Raw genomic sequence first — 19,561 nt, 5'->3', positions numbered from 1 at the left:
TCTCCATTTACAATAAGCTCATTTTTTGTGGGGAAAATGATCTAACTGAGAGCTACTCTCCAGTCACCAGCGAGTTGAATTTCATCATTGAAATAATTTTGAAATGAACTAAGAGTGTTAGAGTCAAAAATTTCCATTGAAGCAGATGAAATAACTTGCACAGTGAATTCATCGGTGAAACGGTTTTCACTCATTTTTCTCAATACGAACAAGTTGTAACTCTGGTTGATAAAATTTGCCTTCAATTTTGTCACCGTTTGCATCAATAAGTGAATACGTTGGTGGAATAAAGGCTGCTAAGCTTTCTACTTCAAATACTTCGTCGGTGAAAGATTGTTTATACCCTTTCCTGAAGGCTTCGTCCTCTTTGACAATTCTAACAAAATCTCCAACGTAAAATTTGGGTCTCTGAAACTTGATTAGTTGAGCGCTCAAAGAGACAAGTCGTGGAACATCCTTTTTAGTGACCCTATTTGGAGCAAGTTTGGTTACGCGGTTGACCCGTGAGTTAATTGTTTTCACAAATTGATCCAGTTTATCAATGTAGCAGTATGTCCACTTTTCTTCAAGGTACTTGTCTGCGAATGCAGACTTTTTTTCACTAAAAGTGCTGTATAAATGAATTTTTCGTTTGTTGCATAAGGTTTTGAAGACTCCAAGAAACTCTGTACCATAATCAACCCACACTTTTGTGGTTGCTTGTTTTTTATCATTTTTTTCAAGGCCGAGGCAGTTTCCGTTGCATACTTTGTTTTTAAGGGCTCCACACGAAGGTATCTGGAAAGACAGTCGACCGCAACCAATAAATGTTTAACATTTCTGTTGTATTTTGCTAGTTTATCCACATAAGCCAAGTCAACGGACCAAATTTCATTTATGTCTTTTACTATTACTTTAAGTCTGGGAAATCGTAAACGAATTGGGCGATATTTTGTAAAAGATGACTTGGTTTCCAAGTATGTCTTAACTTTACCAAATGATAATTTGCTTTGGGTTTTTAATCGCTTTGGGTTTCCAAACGATGCAGGTCCCTTCAAATACAGTTGGTCCAACGTTTTTTTCTCGGAAGAAGTAAGACCATTTTTGCTGTTTGGTCTCTCCTTCTGCCGTCTTTTTTCTTGTGCCCGTTTTTCTTTGGTTGGTAACTTGATAACCGCTTCCTGATTGTCCTCGTGGTCTTGCAAAAATTTCTTCTTCGCTTTCGGATGGTTCCAAGATCTGGTTGGCATAGGTATTCGAAACTAAATGAGGTGGAAGATCGAGAGCTAATAATGCTCGAGAATATTTTTGAATGTCAATTTTCTTTGTTGACTGCTGTGTGTTATACAAAAAAGTTGACGCTTTTAAGCCAAGTGGTTGGTTATCAATATGAATGATACCACCTGAATCTTCAATGGATATTGTCGGGGATTGTAATATCTTGTTGAGAATGATTTCTGCTCTTCCGATTTTATTTTTCTCCATCACTCCCAAATCTCTCATTAATGACTGAAACGTTGTAGTTGTACTTTTTTTGACAATAGGTTCAATTTACTGTCATCTCTCATCGGCTCCTCTTTTTCCTCATGATCTGTTTCAACATTTATGCTGGGTTCTGTCTGGACTGCTCCATCCTCTTTTTCACTTTTTTCCGGATTTTGTATTATGTTTCTTTGAATGAGAGACAATTGGGTCGCTTTCTGTTTGTAGACAGGATTGTCAAAAATTTCACTTTTTGCCGGTTGTGTTGACATGAACATTCTTTTGGGAATTAAGATAAATTCTTCAGTATACATTATCACTTCCTCAGATGAAGGTAACACGAGAGAGCAATACCTTTCAAAAGAACCGTGTTTTTAGCAAAAATCTGCCTTTTTTTAAACTTGTTTGTTTAGATAAAAGTTTTTTAAATGAATTTTCATGACCTTGTATTAATGTTTTCTTGACGGGAACGTTACCGTTGACAACATTAAGCAAACACTCGCAAAGAAAGTTAATAAAACTATTTGGTACCGACTTGATTAGTTCTTTTGACTTTATGTCCGATGTCTCTAACATTCGCCGCAGCATACAAAGCTCTTTCTCTCTCATTACTCAAATTGGTTATAACAGCTTTAGCTGGGGGAGGGTAAAAAACGGATGGTCCTGGTGGAACAATATTGGAGCAGTAACGCAAAACGTCCGATGTTTTTGGATCCAGATCGATCAGTAAATGACCAAAGGGTTGTTTGGTTGCTAGCTCGTAGCTATCTTTCAAAAATTGCGTGTTATTAAGCTGTCGACTAATTAAACCAATCTGTTGAATGTCACGTTGTGATTTAAATAAAATGATGTGTGTTGTATTAAGATCAATAGTTCGTGACCATTTACTTTGTTGAAATAAATTGTGTTTTACGTAAATTACACTAATGTTTTTGTGACGTCCTGCTGTAGCCAATTTCGAAAACTCTTTGTCATTAAAAATCTCTTCACATGAACCGTCAAACACCAACAGACAGTTTTCGAGCTCCGATATCAAATCGAAGCTTGAAAATTTGGTAAACTGTATGTTTAATTTTGCCTCTAGTGACTTAAATTTGGGTTGTTCATGTTGGTAGAAATAAAAAATCGAGAGGAACTTTGGAGAAAAAGTGTTGTCGAGTAACATTCTGAAAATGAGCTCTGTTTTTCCACAACATGACGGACCGCAAACGGCCATAAACAACCGGTCAGTTGTTGAAATGATTTTATTCATAATTTTGAGTTGGGAAGAGCGTATCCAACTGTACAAGAAAGAAGAGAAAACCAAAATGTAGACTCTTCACATTCAAGCTGGAAAAACACAAGTTTTACCAAATAAACTATTATGAGAAAAATTATAATAAAAACTTGTGTAAAATAAACAACTTCTGATCGTGGTATCCTTGAATTACAAAACCTCCATGATCGTCTTTCATGGTGATTATCATCAAACACTAAGTCAGTTATTGCCCCGCCTGTTTCTAACTGATCCTCTGCTTTACTCATTTTAAAATAAGTTTTCTGAAAAAAGAGGTAAATTTGGTTATTTCATTATATAAATTTCATAAGATACAAATTGTGAGTTTTGATTATCATTGATAAAAGTAATGGTGTAGTTCGCATTTACTCTGTCAGTTTTTTCTCTGAAAACAATTGACTGTACGTTGTTCTTTTCAATTCTTCGTCTTATTTCAGCTGGAAGGCTCTTATCGTTCAGTGACATCAGAACTGGTTCTGCACGCTTGGGCATAGGTAAAGGGGTTAGTTTCAGCTTTCGCATTTTCTCTTCCAAAGACATGGTACAATTGAAAGTACTCCAAAAGTGAAAAGTATTTCTTGAAGGCTTCTATTTCAGCTCCAGTACAGACAATTTGCTGTTTCCTCAGTACAGTTTGACCACGACTGTCAACTTTTTCCTCTTTGACAAATGTAGCTGTTAAATGATTTCCATCCGCTATACAACTCTAAACCACTAAATTTGGGGACAAGTTCAATTGAAGTAGAGACGATGCTGCTTTCTCGGACCGTCGATTCATTCGTTAGCCACAAGTAAAAAAGGTAGCTTTTTTTCTTGCACATTGTTGATTTCTTTGCCGCTTAGGACAGCTTAAAACATGTAAAGTACAAATTGGTGTCTCGTGAAAAAATTTCAAATTTTCAATTTTTGGACATAATAAAGTCTCTAAATTGATAACGTCCTTTTTGAGAAGTTTCTGAATAATTTCTGTTTTTTCTGTTCCCTTTGCATAAAAAGTTGCCAAGGGAAATCGGAGTGCTATGCTATCAAAAATTTGTTGCAAATAACAATGTGGATAATCTCCACTCTCCCAATTCAAACCATGGAGATATTTTGACACCCAACTGTATGATCGTCTCTCACTCGAAGACAGTTTGTTGAATGAAGTTGGGGGTAAAAAAGACAAAGTATCGCAATAATTTTCTGTCCAAACAGCTAGTTCTTTGATAATAAAACCAGACTTTTTATGTCGAAAGCCTTCAAAATCAAGAACAACTGGTCTTGATTTCAACATTCCAGCAAACTGAATAAATTGCTTTTAAAAGTCTTTACATATAGACAGAAGGCAAGTCCTGTCACGTGACCAAGATACTCGTTTGTCACTGGACACAGTAGGACATACGAATAGCCCGGCCCTTTTTCACTATATTCAAAGACAAAACCTGAAGCGTCGTGAAGTGTAGCATGCAAACTCAAAATTTTGTAAGACTTGAAATACTTGTACAGAGACGAATTATCAATACCAATCAGTCCACCATAGGGTCTCATTTTCATCGCAATATCCAAATCAAGATCAGGATCCAAGTACTGACATGTTGCCAAGAAATAAAGAAACCTTTCACCGTATTGAAAATAATCTTTTTTCGATTCCTTGTAAATTTCCATTGTGAATAGCTTTCAAATCAACCGTCGCTAGGGTTGTCATGGCGGAAAAATGAGTTTCAAGGCCGCCTAATCCCCTTAATCTCTTTCCGTCTAGGATAACCCCCTATTATCCCATGTTTAAGTATCGTAGGATAACCCCCCCCCCCCTCTCTTGAGACAGTATTTACTTACTACTCACAATTCTAAGCAAAATGTGTGAAATTATTTGGTTGGGCGAGAGAGGAGTATGTGACAAAGTTCTTTAAAATATGGTGCCGCAAAGTGGGCATTGTTTGTTATTTTCTCAATTGCAGTCTCCGCCAAAAACAACCCGTACAGAACTACAAGTTTTAATCAGTACTGGCCAAGTCTAAATGCAAGTGTTATTTACTATATCAGCGCTGGGCAAGTCTCAATACAAGTCTTACGTGTCTTGCAAGTCTTGGCCAAGACTTGGATTTAGACTTGCAAGTCTTGGCCAAGTTGACTCCCAAGTCAAAGCCAACTTTTCGACTTTTTTAATCAAAATTTTGAATTCTGAAAAATTTCGTAACGTGTCACAACTTTTGCGTTAATTTTCAGCCACTTTATCGGGGGCCCTGAAAACTGATACCAACTGATACCAGGGGACCTGGGGAGGTCAAATGGGTTCAAATTGGGTGTTTCTGACGTTTTGGCTATTTTGACGTTTTTTTCCGCTGTTTTTGAAGTTTTCCGGCTGTTTTTGACGTTTTTAGGACTCTTTTTAACACCAAGACTTAGATTTAACCTCGCCAAGTCTTGGCCAAAACTTGAATTTAGACTTGCAAGTCTTTGCCAAGTCTTGGATTTAGAATTGCAAGTCTTGGCCAAAAAATGCACAGACTTACAAGTGTAAAAAGTGAGTTGATCAGAGCTCTGGATCAGTACTGATATTTGACTTGCAATTAGATTTGCCCCGCACTGATATTGACTTGCCGTTAGGTCTGGAAAACGACATTCAAGGCTTCTGATTGTACACCAAATTTGATAATATATTTGAACAAAATTTGCCTCTGGCTGATGTAAACCCAGTTGGATAATTTACAGAGAAAAAATGTAAGATTTCCCTACTGCGGAAAGTGTGGTTTATAACCGTAGTAAAAGGTCGGTGTGTTGGATTTGAATTAGACAAAGTCCTTACGTGTTTTCTTTGGTATCGTCGCTATGTCCATTTTTCAAACGTGAGAAATCGTCGATATGATGTGTTTCAAAACGTAGAATTTAGTCGGTATCTTTGGTTTCAATCGTAGGTAATCGAGAACACTAAACTTCTAACATTGAAAACTGAAGTACTGGCGATTATTTACATTTTCTTCAACCAAAGAAAGATTGCGTTGAATATCGGTAGAAATCGTTCAACGCAAAGAGCCCACGCTTCTTTTTAGCGATGAATTCCTCGAAAAAGGTAAGTTCTGGTAAAATATGTTCTGCTGGGGTCTGTGCAGTTTCTCAAACCATCACGTTTACATGTTTAAAGATATTCTTAAAATTAAATAAGTTAAGAAATACGCATTTATGAACGATAGGCATTTATTGAAGGCTAACAGTGCAAACGTTGGAAAGTAGTACCTGTGTACTACAACCTGGAAAGTTGGAAATAAACATGCCAATGCTAACATGTATACTTGCCATCTTTTTAACTCTATCTGCTTCAATTTTCTGGGGAAGCATTCCACAGGTGCTTTCAGTATAGGTACAAGTCGTCTTGCAATGAAATACATACCCTTTTTATTATAATTATTGTCACCGATTTTACCGCAATTCTTACAAAAATTAACAGCACGACCTTGATTCAAATCATTGTCCTTTTTCTTAGCAGTCGCATTTTTCCACAACTGTATCAATTAGTTGCTGACATTAGATTTCATTTGAATTTATATCAGATTCATTAAAATTTATGGCGAAAAATATGGGTTCGATTTTTATAGGATCAGCGGTTGTTAACTGTGATTTTTATTCAACGCATTCATTGCAACAATTTTCAATTTTTCCCATCGTTAGCAGCATTAACCGCAAGTGTTAAATTTAATAGCATTTTTTAGCGTTGACATCTCAACGAGGGAATGATTCGAACTAGAGCATCGATAAACTTCTCACGCGAAACAAAATGAACACAAAAGTTACGGTGAATAGTGTGAATGGTTGCAAGAAATACCATTTTGAGCACTGAGTGAAGATACTGGAAATGAAAATTTCAGCGCTGAGAAACCGCACATTTTAATTTTTTGCGGTTTACAATTGTAAGATTTGCGGTTTCTATCAGTGATGTCTTAAATTTTCAAAAGCCCTGGTTGGTAGCGGTGAAGTATATTGTTTCGCCGTTAAAAAGCGTAACTCTTAAAAAAATTTTAACGCATGTTTTCCATGAAACGGAGTGAATCTGATTTAAAATCCAAAGAAATAACCTAAAAGTGAGTGATGGGTGGCGCAGTGGAGGAAGATGTGGTTGACATTCAGGAATTTAGAGGTTCGAACTCGTGCATGGCAGGATCTTTTGCTAAGAATTCCAGTGAATGCGGTGGAAATAAAAAATTTCACCGCTAAGAACCGCAAATCTTACAAAAATTCACCAGATTCATTGGTAAAAGATGCGGGTTCGTTGCCGCATTTTTTTCACCAATATTCACCGCAACGTTTTCACCGATATTCACCGCAAAACCGGATAATCGATCAAAACCAAATTCATTTTTGTCACGTACCAAAAATAAAACAATCTGAGTTCAAAATTTGACTCAAAATTCTGCACTATTTGCAACAAAATAAACTGGAGATATTTGTGGAGACTTAGCCTGAGAATTCTTTAGTCTCATTTGAAAGCTTTAACGCTGTTAGCTATTTCTCAGATTGCGCTTCAGGACATGACCTGCTGTGATTTTCCTTCATTTTTTGTTATTTTCAGCTGGAGACGCCTTGTCGGCGCTTTACTGTGACTTGTCCTGCAGCTGCTACTAAGGAAGGCTACATCTATAACTTCCACGTGAATAAAACGTGGGAATTGGGTGAACAAAACTGCAAATCACTACCAGTTAGACAACCTCGACAATCTGTTCATGAATTCGCAACGTTTCACGGGAAAACGCCTCAGTTTGTTCAACTGGAAGACACTTGTGTTGATAAAATGCCGCCACCATTGCGACAAAATTTTCCCATGATTGACAAAAATGCGAAAAAACGAAATGATGAGCTAATTTTGGGCAACAATTCCGAGTTATTGGAAAGAATTGAACAAAATTTGGTGAACATTGTGACTCATTTCAACAAGGAGAGAGTGCGTCACGAGAAACGAAACGAATGGATGCGGATCGGACAACGATTGAACAGATTTGTTATGTGTCTGTTTGTTACAATAAACGTTATAGTGTCAACAATTATCCTGGCCAAACTTACGGGAAAAAGGTAGCTGCAAATGGTCAACTTTTGCTTAAAAACTTGTATCTTTGATAAACTTGTAATATTGTTAGTAAACAATATAAATGAGTTCAATTGCTAATTGACAATGTTCTATTGCATTCGTTGGCAAAAGAAAATTCCAATCACAATTTTACAATCTCAAATCTCCATTTCTGAAAACAACTGTGAACTCTATTCAGCTTTGAAATTAGTTCTGACATAAAAGTTCATTAGAAATCCAATTACCTTATTTTTTAGTGATTTCTCGGAAAAATGAAGTAAGTGAAATTAAGGTAAATGAATATGCATCATTTTATTGATATTTTTTGCAAAAAAAAATCGAGTGTAAAGTCAAGCAACCGTCTCTTCCTGAGTTGCGTAAAAATTTTTTCACGCATGGACCTTGCTCTTTTCCTTTGGGTCTGTCCTCAAACTTCAAAAGATACATTTGCTGTAAGCTGAATTCGTACATTTAATCTTCAATCTTTTTTAGCGGACAGTTACTGGTTTATATAAGAGCCATGTTCCTACTTTTTTGGCTGTTATAGTATTAAGGTTCTCAATACAGGCGGTCAGCCATCTTGAATTGATGAATCATCAACTTGCTCTAAGGGGAATAGGATATAAAATTTGTCAAACCACTGCACTCGTTGCCTAAATTTCTTATTCGAGAAAAGGAGACGGCTAGTCAGCCAAAAAAGTTGCGAAATTGGTTACGGGGCTAACGCAGGTACCATACCTCAATTTTTCCTCGACAACTCCGTCCACAGCCATCATTTCCTTGCAATATCCACGGGGTCCGTTTCCCATGAGGCCCTATCCCTCGTGGTGTCAAGACCTTGAGTGCTCATAATAGTTCACCAATTTCAGCGAAGCACTCTGTGCTGATCATTTTTCTTTATTCGTCAACGTGGGTAAGAAATCTTTAACGAGACGCCCCCAGATGTGATTATTTATTCGTTGGGAGCTCTTCCGTGGTTTGAAGTTCACTGGGTTTGTTAATGTGAATTCTCCTGTCAGCAGAGAGGTCTAGCGTTTCGGAACCGAAGTCATTGGGATTGATTGGTTCTTCCTTTTCTGGTACGGCAGCTACATTTGTCGAGGGTCCAGGTTTCCCTAAGATTTTGGTTTCAACAAATATTTTGATAAGGACATATGAAGTTAGCCTTATGCCGCATAAAATGCTCAAGATGATCTCTTTGGTATTTTGTATCAACCGTTCTTTTCCAGGCACCCCAAAGTGTTGCCCGTTTGGTGCCTTGAACTTTCGAAATGCATTCTTTAGTAAATCTCCTCAGGCGTTAAATGCCAAGGATAAGGAATGCAGCTTTTGCGCTCATTTCCTCAACTTCATGAATCCACTAAACGTTTTGCTGTTGTCCTCTGGTTTCCTTATCTTTCCATCTTTGCGGTGCCTAGAGTCGGAGAGCGTTGCTAAAAGTGTCCGCATTCAAATCAACACATAAAAGTTTTGGGCCGCACGGATAACAATGAAAGTTTAAATTGGTGGTACTGTTTAGTGAGCTTGTCTTTTGTGGCATTGGAGTACAAGGGACCAAATGAATAACCTCCCTATGTTGCCAAAAAGGAGAAAAAAATTGATACAATACATGTGTGCTAAGGGGTCCGCTTTTATCAAACATGGGTTCAATTAATGTATTTTGCCTTTAGAGTCTGGTTTGGTCAACCTTTGATTGACTGAATTACAGATCGGACAACTTTTTACGACAAAAATTCTATGAAATTTTGCAGTGAACAGAGAAAATCACGGGAAGTGAAATAGGTCTCTCAGGTTGTGTTACGTTTTTGAATTAAAACAGTAATATAAAGAAAATTATTTTTGCGAGCAAAAATTTTGTCAAGGATCTCAATCTTTTCAACTCCATAATAGGTTTGAGTTGCTTGGCTTTCGCTTAAATGCTACCTTGAAATCTTTTGTTAGATGCAAACCACCAGCCGAAGTGGTCTTTTTTAAAGAATTCTGAATCTTGTTGCCATTTTGAGTTTATTTGATTTTTCTCTAGGCTGAGTTTTCCGTCGTCAACCAGATTCTGGGGAATAGGTTCATAATGCCATTAAACAGGACTGAACTTTGCGTGTATTTCTTTCAGGCGGTTAGAGAAAAAAGCTCATGTTTCGTTTTAGAAGCGATTCAACGGAGTTGCTTTCCATTAACCGACAAAAAGATTGGTCCAAATGTGGTTTATGTTGACATAAAATACAGCTGCCAGCTTAGCTGTAGAAGTATTTGTAAAGCATGTTTATCAATTTCAGAGTCAGTTGAAGTTGATCAACCGAAGGCTCAAAGTAGTTGAATGCATGACATTCTGAAACAGATTTTACGTTTAATTTTTTTAACGTTTTTTTATAATTTTTTTTCTAATCTGGTGTCCAATTTCAAACTGTTTTGTCATAGTTGTTTGCACAAGAATTTCAATTCAAAAGTACCCGATCAAAAAACGTCAATTTTGTCAAAAATGGATGGTGCAAAAATGAATTTCGTTGTTTGCGTATAGAATTTCCACGTTTTTTGAAATAATAATCCGATTTTATCGAAAACTTGTCTTCAGTTAGGTGTCGTCATTTTTGTCTGGTGTCCTTATTTATGGGTTTGATTTTTTATGGTTATTTCAAATCTTTCAAGGGAAAGTTTCAACGACTATTGGAGAATTGAAGAGTAGTTTGGCAATTGGAGACCCTGATTTACGAAACTTTGTTTAAATTGCTGTGCAATTTCTTCTGCTTCTGAAAACTGTGGCAATTAAGGGGCGTAATCCTTCATGTAAAGTTCCTTTGTATTTGCTAAAATTATTTCGGATATGTTTTTTGAGACATTCAATCTCAAAATCCAACTTTAACGTCAATTAAAACAATCTTTCTCTGTCTGAGGGTTTTTTGGTACGAATAAAACATGCATCATTGGCGAACTTACATTACAGAGCCTCGTTTTTTTCTAGTACTCTTTTCAGCCTCAAAGTCAACCGTAATTCATAAAGCGCAAAAATGTTTTTTGTAACTGTTTAGAACTCAAAAGATATCAATTAAGATATCAAGTAAAAGATATCAATGCCATTAGAAGATCAGATAAATGAGACAAGTAATCAATCTTCTTGTTTAACTGCTGTTTGCAAAAAATGGTTCAAAAAAGTTCAAAAAGTTATATGGTGTCCGGTACAAAAAAGGCGTTTTTCTAATACTTTGATTTTTTAATGAGAGTGGGGTGAAGCACGCACGACCGAAAAAAATTTCCAACACAATAGAACATAAACTAGCACCAAGTGTTTTACAGATGACACCTTGCCTCAATTGCGGTGGTTTATACCAATTAATATGAGGTGACGAGTTTATTGTTGACACAAAAATATTTGATTGAATGCTCTGGTGTCGAGATTTCACTGTTGGGTAATTTATTCGTCCTTAGCGGCTTTTGTAAAATTTGCGCAATTTTTTGGTCTCACTTGAAATTTTTGACTTAAATTTTTGAGCTATTGCTGCAAAGAATTCAAAATGAGGTCAATTCTTCTTGTTGATTGTTTGTTTAGGGTAGCGTGACCTCAACCATTCCAAAGTTGACCATTTTTTTGAGAAGGATAGTTGAAAAGTAACAGAAAAATCAACAACTCAGACCTCCAAACGCAGCCAAAAATTGTTTAGCAGTCCTTTCTCATGGAAATCAGATGCCTCTAGTGGCAAAAATTGGTCACGGAAACCATAACAAGAATCAAACTGTGCCAGTTTTTTTATGAACTGCTGGAATAAACAAAAAGGTTTATCATAATCGAACAATTTTAATTTTTTTCACGCAATATTTTTGCAACAAGATAAAGAAAACCGCTGCAAAAATATTTTGTAAGCAATCTTGCAGGTATAAAGCACGCTATCAAATTACTTAAGTTATCATTGCCGCAGTTAATGGCAGTGCTATGGAATACCAGGAATTTATCAACAACTTCATTTCTGTGGTACACAGCAATACTAGCGTAAATGACTCTCACCGGATCATGTAACCCTGGAAAACCGTCTCTGGTAAAAAAAAACAAATCATTGAGTCGTACTCATGTAATCCAGTTCATATGATACAACTCCGAATGAACTGGTGAACTCATTTGGAATCCCTTGTGTCGTAGTTAATGCGTTAATGCTTTTATGAGCCAATAAGAGTCATAGCGCGCAACTGACTCAAACAACGCAGATTTCTTTGCTGTTTTTTTTCAAAACAATTATAGTTCTCACGCTTTTTAATATCTCGACATTCACACCGACCGCCAAAGCCCAATGCTCATGACAAAAGCAACAACAAAGGTGCACGTAAAAATTTGCTTTGATGAAGAGAGAGTACACGCTCCAAACAGTATCGCGTAGCTTTCAACAGGAGCTTTCAATCAGAACTGCGAGGTCAAAATTTATAACACTATAAATAGCGAGCAAGCCATTACTGTGAACAAATTTCAAGTCCTCAAATCCACTTCAATCAAAAATTTTGTTCTTTCCAGTTAATGAAAGTCATATAAACCAAAGTTTCAACCAGAACTAACATTTAGTTAATCAGCTAAGGAACATCGGAAAAGACGTTTGGCAAATTACCATCAAACCGCGAAAAACGACTCCTGGCGAAGAATAATCTTTCTCTCTCACCCTTCTCCTTACTCAAAAACAAAACAACTATTTGTCGCCATGACCGAAAAATGTCAACACAGGAAAGATAACAGTTGTTGATTTTAAAAATCAATTTATCAACCAGTTATTCATCAATAAGCAAAAACCAATTGAAAAATGACCATTTCTTTAATTACCAATTTCAACGCTCCTAAAAAAATGGTTAACTTTGAAATGGTTGCCGTCACACTACCCTGCACAGACAATCAAAACAACAAAAATTGCACTCTTTTTGAATCCTTAACTGCAGCATCTGAAAAGTACTGCCGTCGAAAAGTCGAAATTAATCCACCAAACAGGAGCCAACTACACAAAAACCGCTAGGGACATGCATTTGCAGCTGCAAACGAACAAATTACCCAACAGTGGACTTCAGAGCAAACAATCAAAATTCTGTGTGTCAATCAAAACCCTGCCTATTATAATGATTATTACGAACTACCGCAGTTGAGTCAAGATATCATCTGTAAAAGGCGGTAAGATTCTCAACTTTTACGACTAAAATACACAGCAGTCTGTTAACATTGTTGCTAGACATGCTAATGAATATTTCCCCTCTTACCTGCGAAGAGAAAAAACTTCAAACGTTTCAATATGTCAAAACTCAAAGCAACATGCCCTAACCTCACAAGTTCTCAACACAAAACTTTAAAAAGCCTTGTGTATACATCACATCAGAAATTAACACCAGCATACATATTTGAAATGAAACGACAATGCTACAGATTCAACAATCTGTCTCACATTCATTTTTCCGCAAGTTGCTGGTGGTAAAACTCGGGCCCTTTGAGGCGTAAACACTTTTGCTTTGACGTGACCGCTGGAAATCCTACCCCGAAGCGGCCCTTTGACATGGAACTCAAAATGGGCAGGTCCATAACAAGTAGAACGAAATATCTCTAAACCTTACTGAATAAACGAGCCACAAGCATGCTTATACTCGCAAAACACTTTTTTACCAAGTCTCAAGACAAGAAAAGAGATTCGAAAATGAGCGATTTCATTGAGCTTTTAAGAACAATTGACAACAAAGAAACCCAAGGAAACATTTTTCGGAAGAAGACAAAAATGCGTTGAACATTTTCCCGAAAAATGGACCAGGTAACTCTTAAAGATAGTTGCCTACTACTACTGCTCTCTGAGTAAACTCAAAAGCTAAGAACAGAAGACTCAACAATGCTCTCACCCTCAGTGGTAGATAGAGTCAAACCTTTTTGACAGACTCAAGCAAAAACTACTATCTGCCGAGTGTCCTTGTTGAATGTCCTATTAAGCCAGTAGAATTACAGCAAGTCGCCAAAGCAGCTTAAAAAATTCGTCGCAACACTTCAAACAGCATCCTGTCGCCCAAAGTGCCAGACAAACAATTTTCTTGCACACTTCTACGTTTCCGGGAGCAACCTATTTGAACACAAGCCAATATTGGAAACATTTTCTTGCAAACAGCAGTTAAATAAGAAGACTAATCACTGGTATGATTTTTCTGGTCTTCTAACGTCAATGAAATCTTTGGTTCTAATCAGTTAAAAAACCATTTTGGAGAAGAAGAACGGTTGCCCTAGAGGTTGCAAAAAGTACTAGAAGAGACAATGGGACTCTTAATAGTGAGTTCGCCAATAATGCATTTTTTAATACTGGAAAACCCCTCAGGCAAATAATATCATTTATCTAAAAGTTTACATATTAAAATTAAATTTTAACTTTGAATGTGACATGAAATGCAATAAAATTTTATGGTGTCAGTCAGCCACAAAAAAATCCATGAAAATAAAAATATATTTTTGAAAGATTATTATAAAGATTTATTTTTGAAAGATTTAATAAAAAAGCAATTTGAAAATCGATTCAACATAGTTGGTATTTTTTACAGATTTAGCCTAAAAAACGATAAAAACGAATAAAACCTGTTAAATAAAGAAAAACGATTCTACTGCTTACGATATTTTAATTGAGAATGGGGTAAATCACGTTTAACTGGAGATTTTCACATAAAAGAACAGAAACTTGCACCAAAAAGTGTTTCATAACACTGCGCACGCAATTTCGCAGAACAAAATGCAAACACGCTCACTGGCGCCAAAATAAAGAAAAAAAAGACATATATTGAATTTTTTCCGGAAAACGAACAGACCGCAAATTATCATTAACCATTAAAAAACAGACAAATATAGCAAAATTTATTTTTATGAATGTAGTCCAGAAGACACTGAACAACAAAACTCTTTATCCATAAATTTGAATGGATCGAGATTTTTATTTTCACGAAGTGAACGACATTCATTACAAGTTTCGCTTATGGCGAAAGTTACAAAACCAACAATAATTTAACGCAAAATATCGGAAATTCCCTTAAACTGTTCAAAAGCACACGATGTGTCAATCAATCGAACCAGTAGCTACAAGCTGACAGGAGTAAACGATTGAAGTTATGTCGCTTTAGATGGTCGATGAACCCATTTTTGTGAATATTACGAGATAAAACGGATACAACAAAAATGAACAAATACGAACGAAACTAAAAGATGGTCTGGAGTCTCACTGAAAACTAATATTGCCAAAGATTTGTAATTTGCGTTATGAGACTAGGGGGCAGGGCAACAGAAAAACAACAAAAAATTCAAAAATCAATTAAAATTTTGAAAAACAATTGAAAGTCTCAAAGCCATTAGCTATTATATAACCACAAAAATAAAGTTAAATAAAGACTCCATAGAAAGCCAATGGGATTTCCATTGACTGACATTAAAAGATGGGATCAGAAAAATAAAAACAAATACAACTAAAACTCATAGATTCAGTTAAAAATTAAAAATGCATACTGCTAGAACAAAAAAAACTATAAAAAGAAACCTTCATAAAGTATTGTCTTTTTTCTTCTAGAAAGCAAAGAGTGCCACTCATTAGAGAGAGTAACTAATAGGACAACAACAATAACCGAATGCGGGCAAGATTCAAAAATTTAAGTTATGTAAAGTTATGTAAATAATACATTGTTGTAAAAAAAATCTCTGGTCTGTTTTTTGCCTCATTAAAATGTCATTGGAAAGTGTTATAAAAGAAACTAAAAAAAAACTTAAAAAAAATCCAAAGCGAACAACCAGAAACGGGGAAAACGAGGAAAGTCTTTAGGTGCTCAACTAGGGCACATAAGTTACGCAGTTTTGGCTCATTAGAACATATTAATTGCATTTAAAAACCGCTTGCGCAACAAGTAGAGAAAATAGGAAAAACAGAAGTCAATTTCCCAAAAATGAAATTCTAAAAACTAAAAAATCTGTTCAAACACTGTTTTCCAACTTCAGTTTATATAACACTTTCATCTGTTAAATTTAACCGCTTTCTGTCCCCTCTTATTCCGCTAGTGAGACCTAAAACACTAGTTCACTTTGACTTCTCAGTCGGAGCAAAAAATGAAAAAAAGAGCAATAAGTCCCTAAGACCAAAAACACGACACGAGACTTAATTATCAAAAACTCAATTAGAGTTTCACGTCTCTCTGAAACAAAGATGAAGATCAATTGAAAAAATCAATATAAACTGTTTTTATAAGCAAATACAGAAAATTTAATTTTTCTGGTATATTCTTTTTTGTGGCTCCCAAAACAGTTATTCTCAATACACCGCGTGATAGTTTTTTTCTATTGTTATTTTACACAGTGGAGAAAGAAAGTTATATAGAATGATTTTATAGAATTAAATTTATACAATGAAGCATTTTATATCGAGACAGCTGCAGATAATGGAGACAGCCATAAAAAAAATTGTTTGAAGTAATCTACCATTTGGGGAGTCTCCAGATTTAATATCAAGAGAGCTTGCAATAAGCAATTTTTTTATCTAGCTAGTGACTGTCTATACGAGAGAGGGTAAAGCAATGATTGAATAGACCCAATAAACGCAACAGATTATTAGTGTATTAAAGAGAACCCATTCTCATGAGTTGAAACCGCTGCATTAAAAACAAAGTGGCTTATCATAGCAAGGCAACTGAAAGCTTAGTCTAAGAAATCTCATTCAACAGAAAAGTTAGTTCTAAAGGCATATTAAAACACAGAAATAGACACTTGACTACACAGAATCAACTTAGATATTAAACAAAACAAATAGAAAAGATAATAAAACTTACAAGAGGGCTATCTTCATCCTAAATTGTCCAATAGACTATTAAAAGTCGAAAAAGAAAATATACTGTTTATAAAATTGCATCTAAACACCTAATAAATTTGAAGTTGGTCATAGTGGCTCATAGGAGCTCAATTGTTTGTTAATATAATTGAAATAAACCATTTTAGCCGAATGAGTGAGAGTTGGAATTATAGAAAAAGGATCTGAAAAGATTTTGTTTTTTAAAAATTCAACTTAAAAATGTTTTATCTTTGGTGCTTATTGCCACATTTAACTGACAATGTAAGCTGTTATTAACGAAACTGGACGATAAGACAACAGAGCAAACAACAAGTAACGCGCAAAACTTTTAAAAAAATTAAAAGTGTGAAAGCTACCATGAAAGTCATAAAAATCATTAGATGCGCAATTAGGGCATATAAGTTATGCACTTTAGATTATTATGGCCTCATCAGAACATATTGACTACTTTTAAAAAGCGCTTGTGCAACAAGAAGAGAAAAATAGAGAGAACGGAAACCAATTTCCCAAAACTGAAAAAATTCTCTTAAAAACTAAAGAGATATTCAAACAGTGTCTACTAAATTCACCTTAAAAGAAATTTGTTAAATTTACCCGCTTTTTCCCATCTTACTGCTCTCGCGAGACTAAATCATTACTTCAATTTGACTTCTCATCGAAAGCAAAGATTTGAAAAAAGTGCGATACTTTAGACGAAAACACGACACAAGACATTTTTTTTCACATAAATTAATGAATTAATACAAATCTTTGTTATCAAACTTTGATTCGGAATTAAAAGTTTTTGCTCATTAAAGGTTCAAATAAGTGTGTTTTTTGTTGAAGAATTCTTCACTCTTCTCAATCGCACTCTATAACATCAGTCCTGTTATCCTTAAGTTTCAGAACTCTTCTCGTTTCAATCTTCTATGAACTCTTGAAAATTATTTATGTTCTCCCCGCTCAATGGGTGAGACAATATTTACAGAAACGAAGGTCCCCTCTCATTGGGTGACGCTTCTCAAAAGACTCCTTTCTTCTTGGAGTTCACAATGTTTGCGGAAATAGAATTTGTCCAAAAATCTTGCAAAAATTGGGGTTACGGGACTCGTGCAAGCAACATTGTAGCCGATCCTCGTACAATCACAACGGAAACCGACTGAGCCAATCTATCAAAAGCGATAGCATGTCCTTGCGACTGATAATTCCTGCTGTCAGCTAACAGGGCTATGCGCTTTAACGCTTTCTTGAGAGTGACTGACAGACCACCCAATGACTCAACAGCAAGGGGAACAAACAAAATTCCTTGCTCAGAGCAATCATTTTCGTGTTGTGTATACTTTCGCTCTTCGGCTGCTTCAATCGCGTAACCAGACTTCTCTGCCGCATGATTTATAATGTTTGGTTGCAGTGGAGAAGTTACGGTGAGAACCGTAACTTCTCCACTGCAACCAAATGTCGCCAGGGCGAGAACCGTTTCCTGCAAAAAGGTTCCGTTTTTCTATGACTGGGGACAAATTAGCTGCTGAGCAAGCTGATGCAAAACGGTCACGAATCCTGTCATGCCGAGAAATTGCATCCCCTCTTCCGGGACAGATGACGGCGTGGTCACCAAAAATGTCAAGGGTCCCAGACCTGCAGTAAGGGCATTTTCTTTCATCTTCATAAACTGCAATACCTAGTCTGTATTTGACACTAATTTGAAATTCACTGGGACACATATGGAGACCTAAGGCAGGAACTGGAGGTGCCGCAAGCCATGCGCCGGAATGAGGCAACGAGAGTTATTGCAGTCTTGCCTTCTCCCTGTTTGACGACTGATTTCTTAGCAGCTCTGAAAACTTTTCAGTATCTACAGCTTCTTGAATTTTCTTCTGTGTGTAGGAATTTAAGTTGAAAGGTTCAAGGCTTGCATAGAGTTCCTTAAAAACTCTACTGTCTGACGCGCGCTGGTTTGTAATTTTCTGAACCAAGTCATCAGATGCTATCACTGAGCCCACATATGCGGCTCTGTACTGCTGTTGCGATTGTCGCACTCCGAGGCCTGAACTGTTTATTGGCAAAGTTGACTGCAACCACGCATTGTCAGAGGTGACAGCACCTATTATTTGATCTAACGCATCCCGTTGGCTGGAATCAAAAACTTTTAAAACATCGATCAGATGTCTTGTCGGCGTGTTAGTGCGTATAGAGTAGACTAACTTTGGTGTCCCTAGGCAATAACGAAGTATGCCGAGAGCGCATTGAGGATCATCCAGATAACTCAAATTATCCAAGAGCGACACAACCTTCTGAACACGTTTCTGCAGGCAAGAAGAAACAAATTCTGGTGATCCGACTGCGGCAACCAGTACTTCAAAACCATTGCCCATATTTCTTGTAACTTCTCGATCAACTGAAGGTAGATCTACGATTGACCAGAGTTCGCACTTGTCTTTCCTCAAGTACAGACCCCTTTTTGGACCTTCATTAGCTAAGATATCGAGCGTAGTTTGGATTTGATCTTCTGAACCTGCAACAAAACCACCGTCCAAATACCAAGTGTGCTGGGTAAGATTTGGAACCGCGTCTTTTATTTTTTCTATAACAGGCCATAACGTCAACGAAAAGAGAAGTGGACCCAAGGGATCTCCTTGCTGAACACCCAATTCACTTTGAAGACTGGCGTTATTGTACAGTAGTGGCACATGCTGAGAGTAGCAAAAATATGTGAAGGCTGCGATACCTGGTATGAAATCGCATGCTGCTTGCAATAAGTGTGAACGCTTAACCGAATTAAAGGCATTTCGGAAATCAATCTGAAGCACTCCTTCATTAGATTCAGCGTTGAGGATCTTTTCGTAGGTGATTTTTGCAGAGTGGATAATTGCTTCCGCACCTCCGCTGACTCCAACCCCTAGCTGAATGGAATCGAACAACTCAATTGCTTCTGATTTTGCTTCTTTCACCAAACATTTAGTAATCAGAAGCCTCAGGATTTCACTGACAGCTATTGGACGTACTCCTCCT

The 19,561-nt window shown here is 36.5% G+C and overlaps 1 protein-coding gene across 1 annotated transcript in view; it reads left to right on the top strand.

Annotated features, from left to right (window-relative positions):
* Positions 1 to 7,903, top strand: part of LOC142344007 (uncharacterized) — a 30,535-nt gene extending 22,632 nt beyond the window's left edge. The window contains exon 4 of the mRNA XM_075395447.1: positions 7,281 to 7,903. Coding sequence (XP_075251562.1) covers positions 7,281 to 7,781 — 501 coding nt within the window. The 3' untranslated portion in view covers positions 7,782 to 7,903. The remainder of the gene's footprint in view (positions 1 to 7,280) is intronic.
* Positions 7,904 to 19,561: the final 11,658 nt, after the last annotated feature.

The sequence above is a fragment of the Convolutriloba macropyga genome, chromosome 8 (genome assembly GCF_964194025.1).
Source record: "Convolutriloba macropyga chromosome 8, txConMacr16.3, whole genome shotgun sequence".
Taxonomy (NCBI): domain Eukaryota; kingdom Metazoa; phylum Xenacoelomorpha; order Acoela; family Convolutidae; genus Convolutriloba; species Convolutriloba macropyga.
This window is presented reverse-complemented; position numbering and strand designations above follow the sequence as displayed.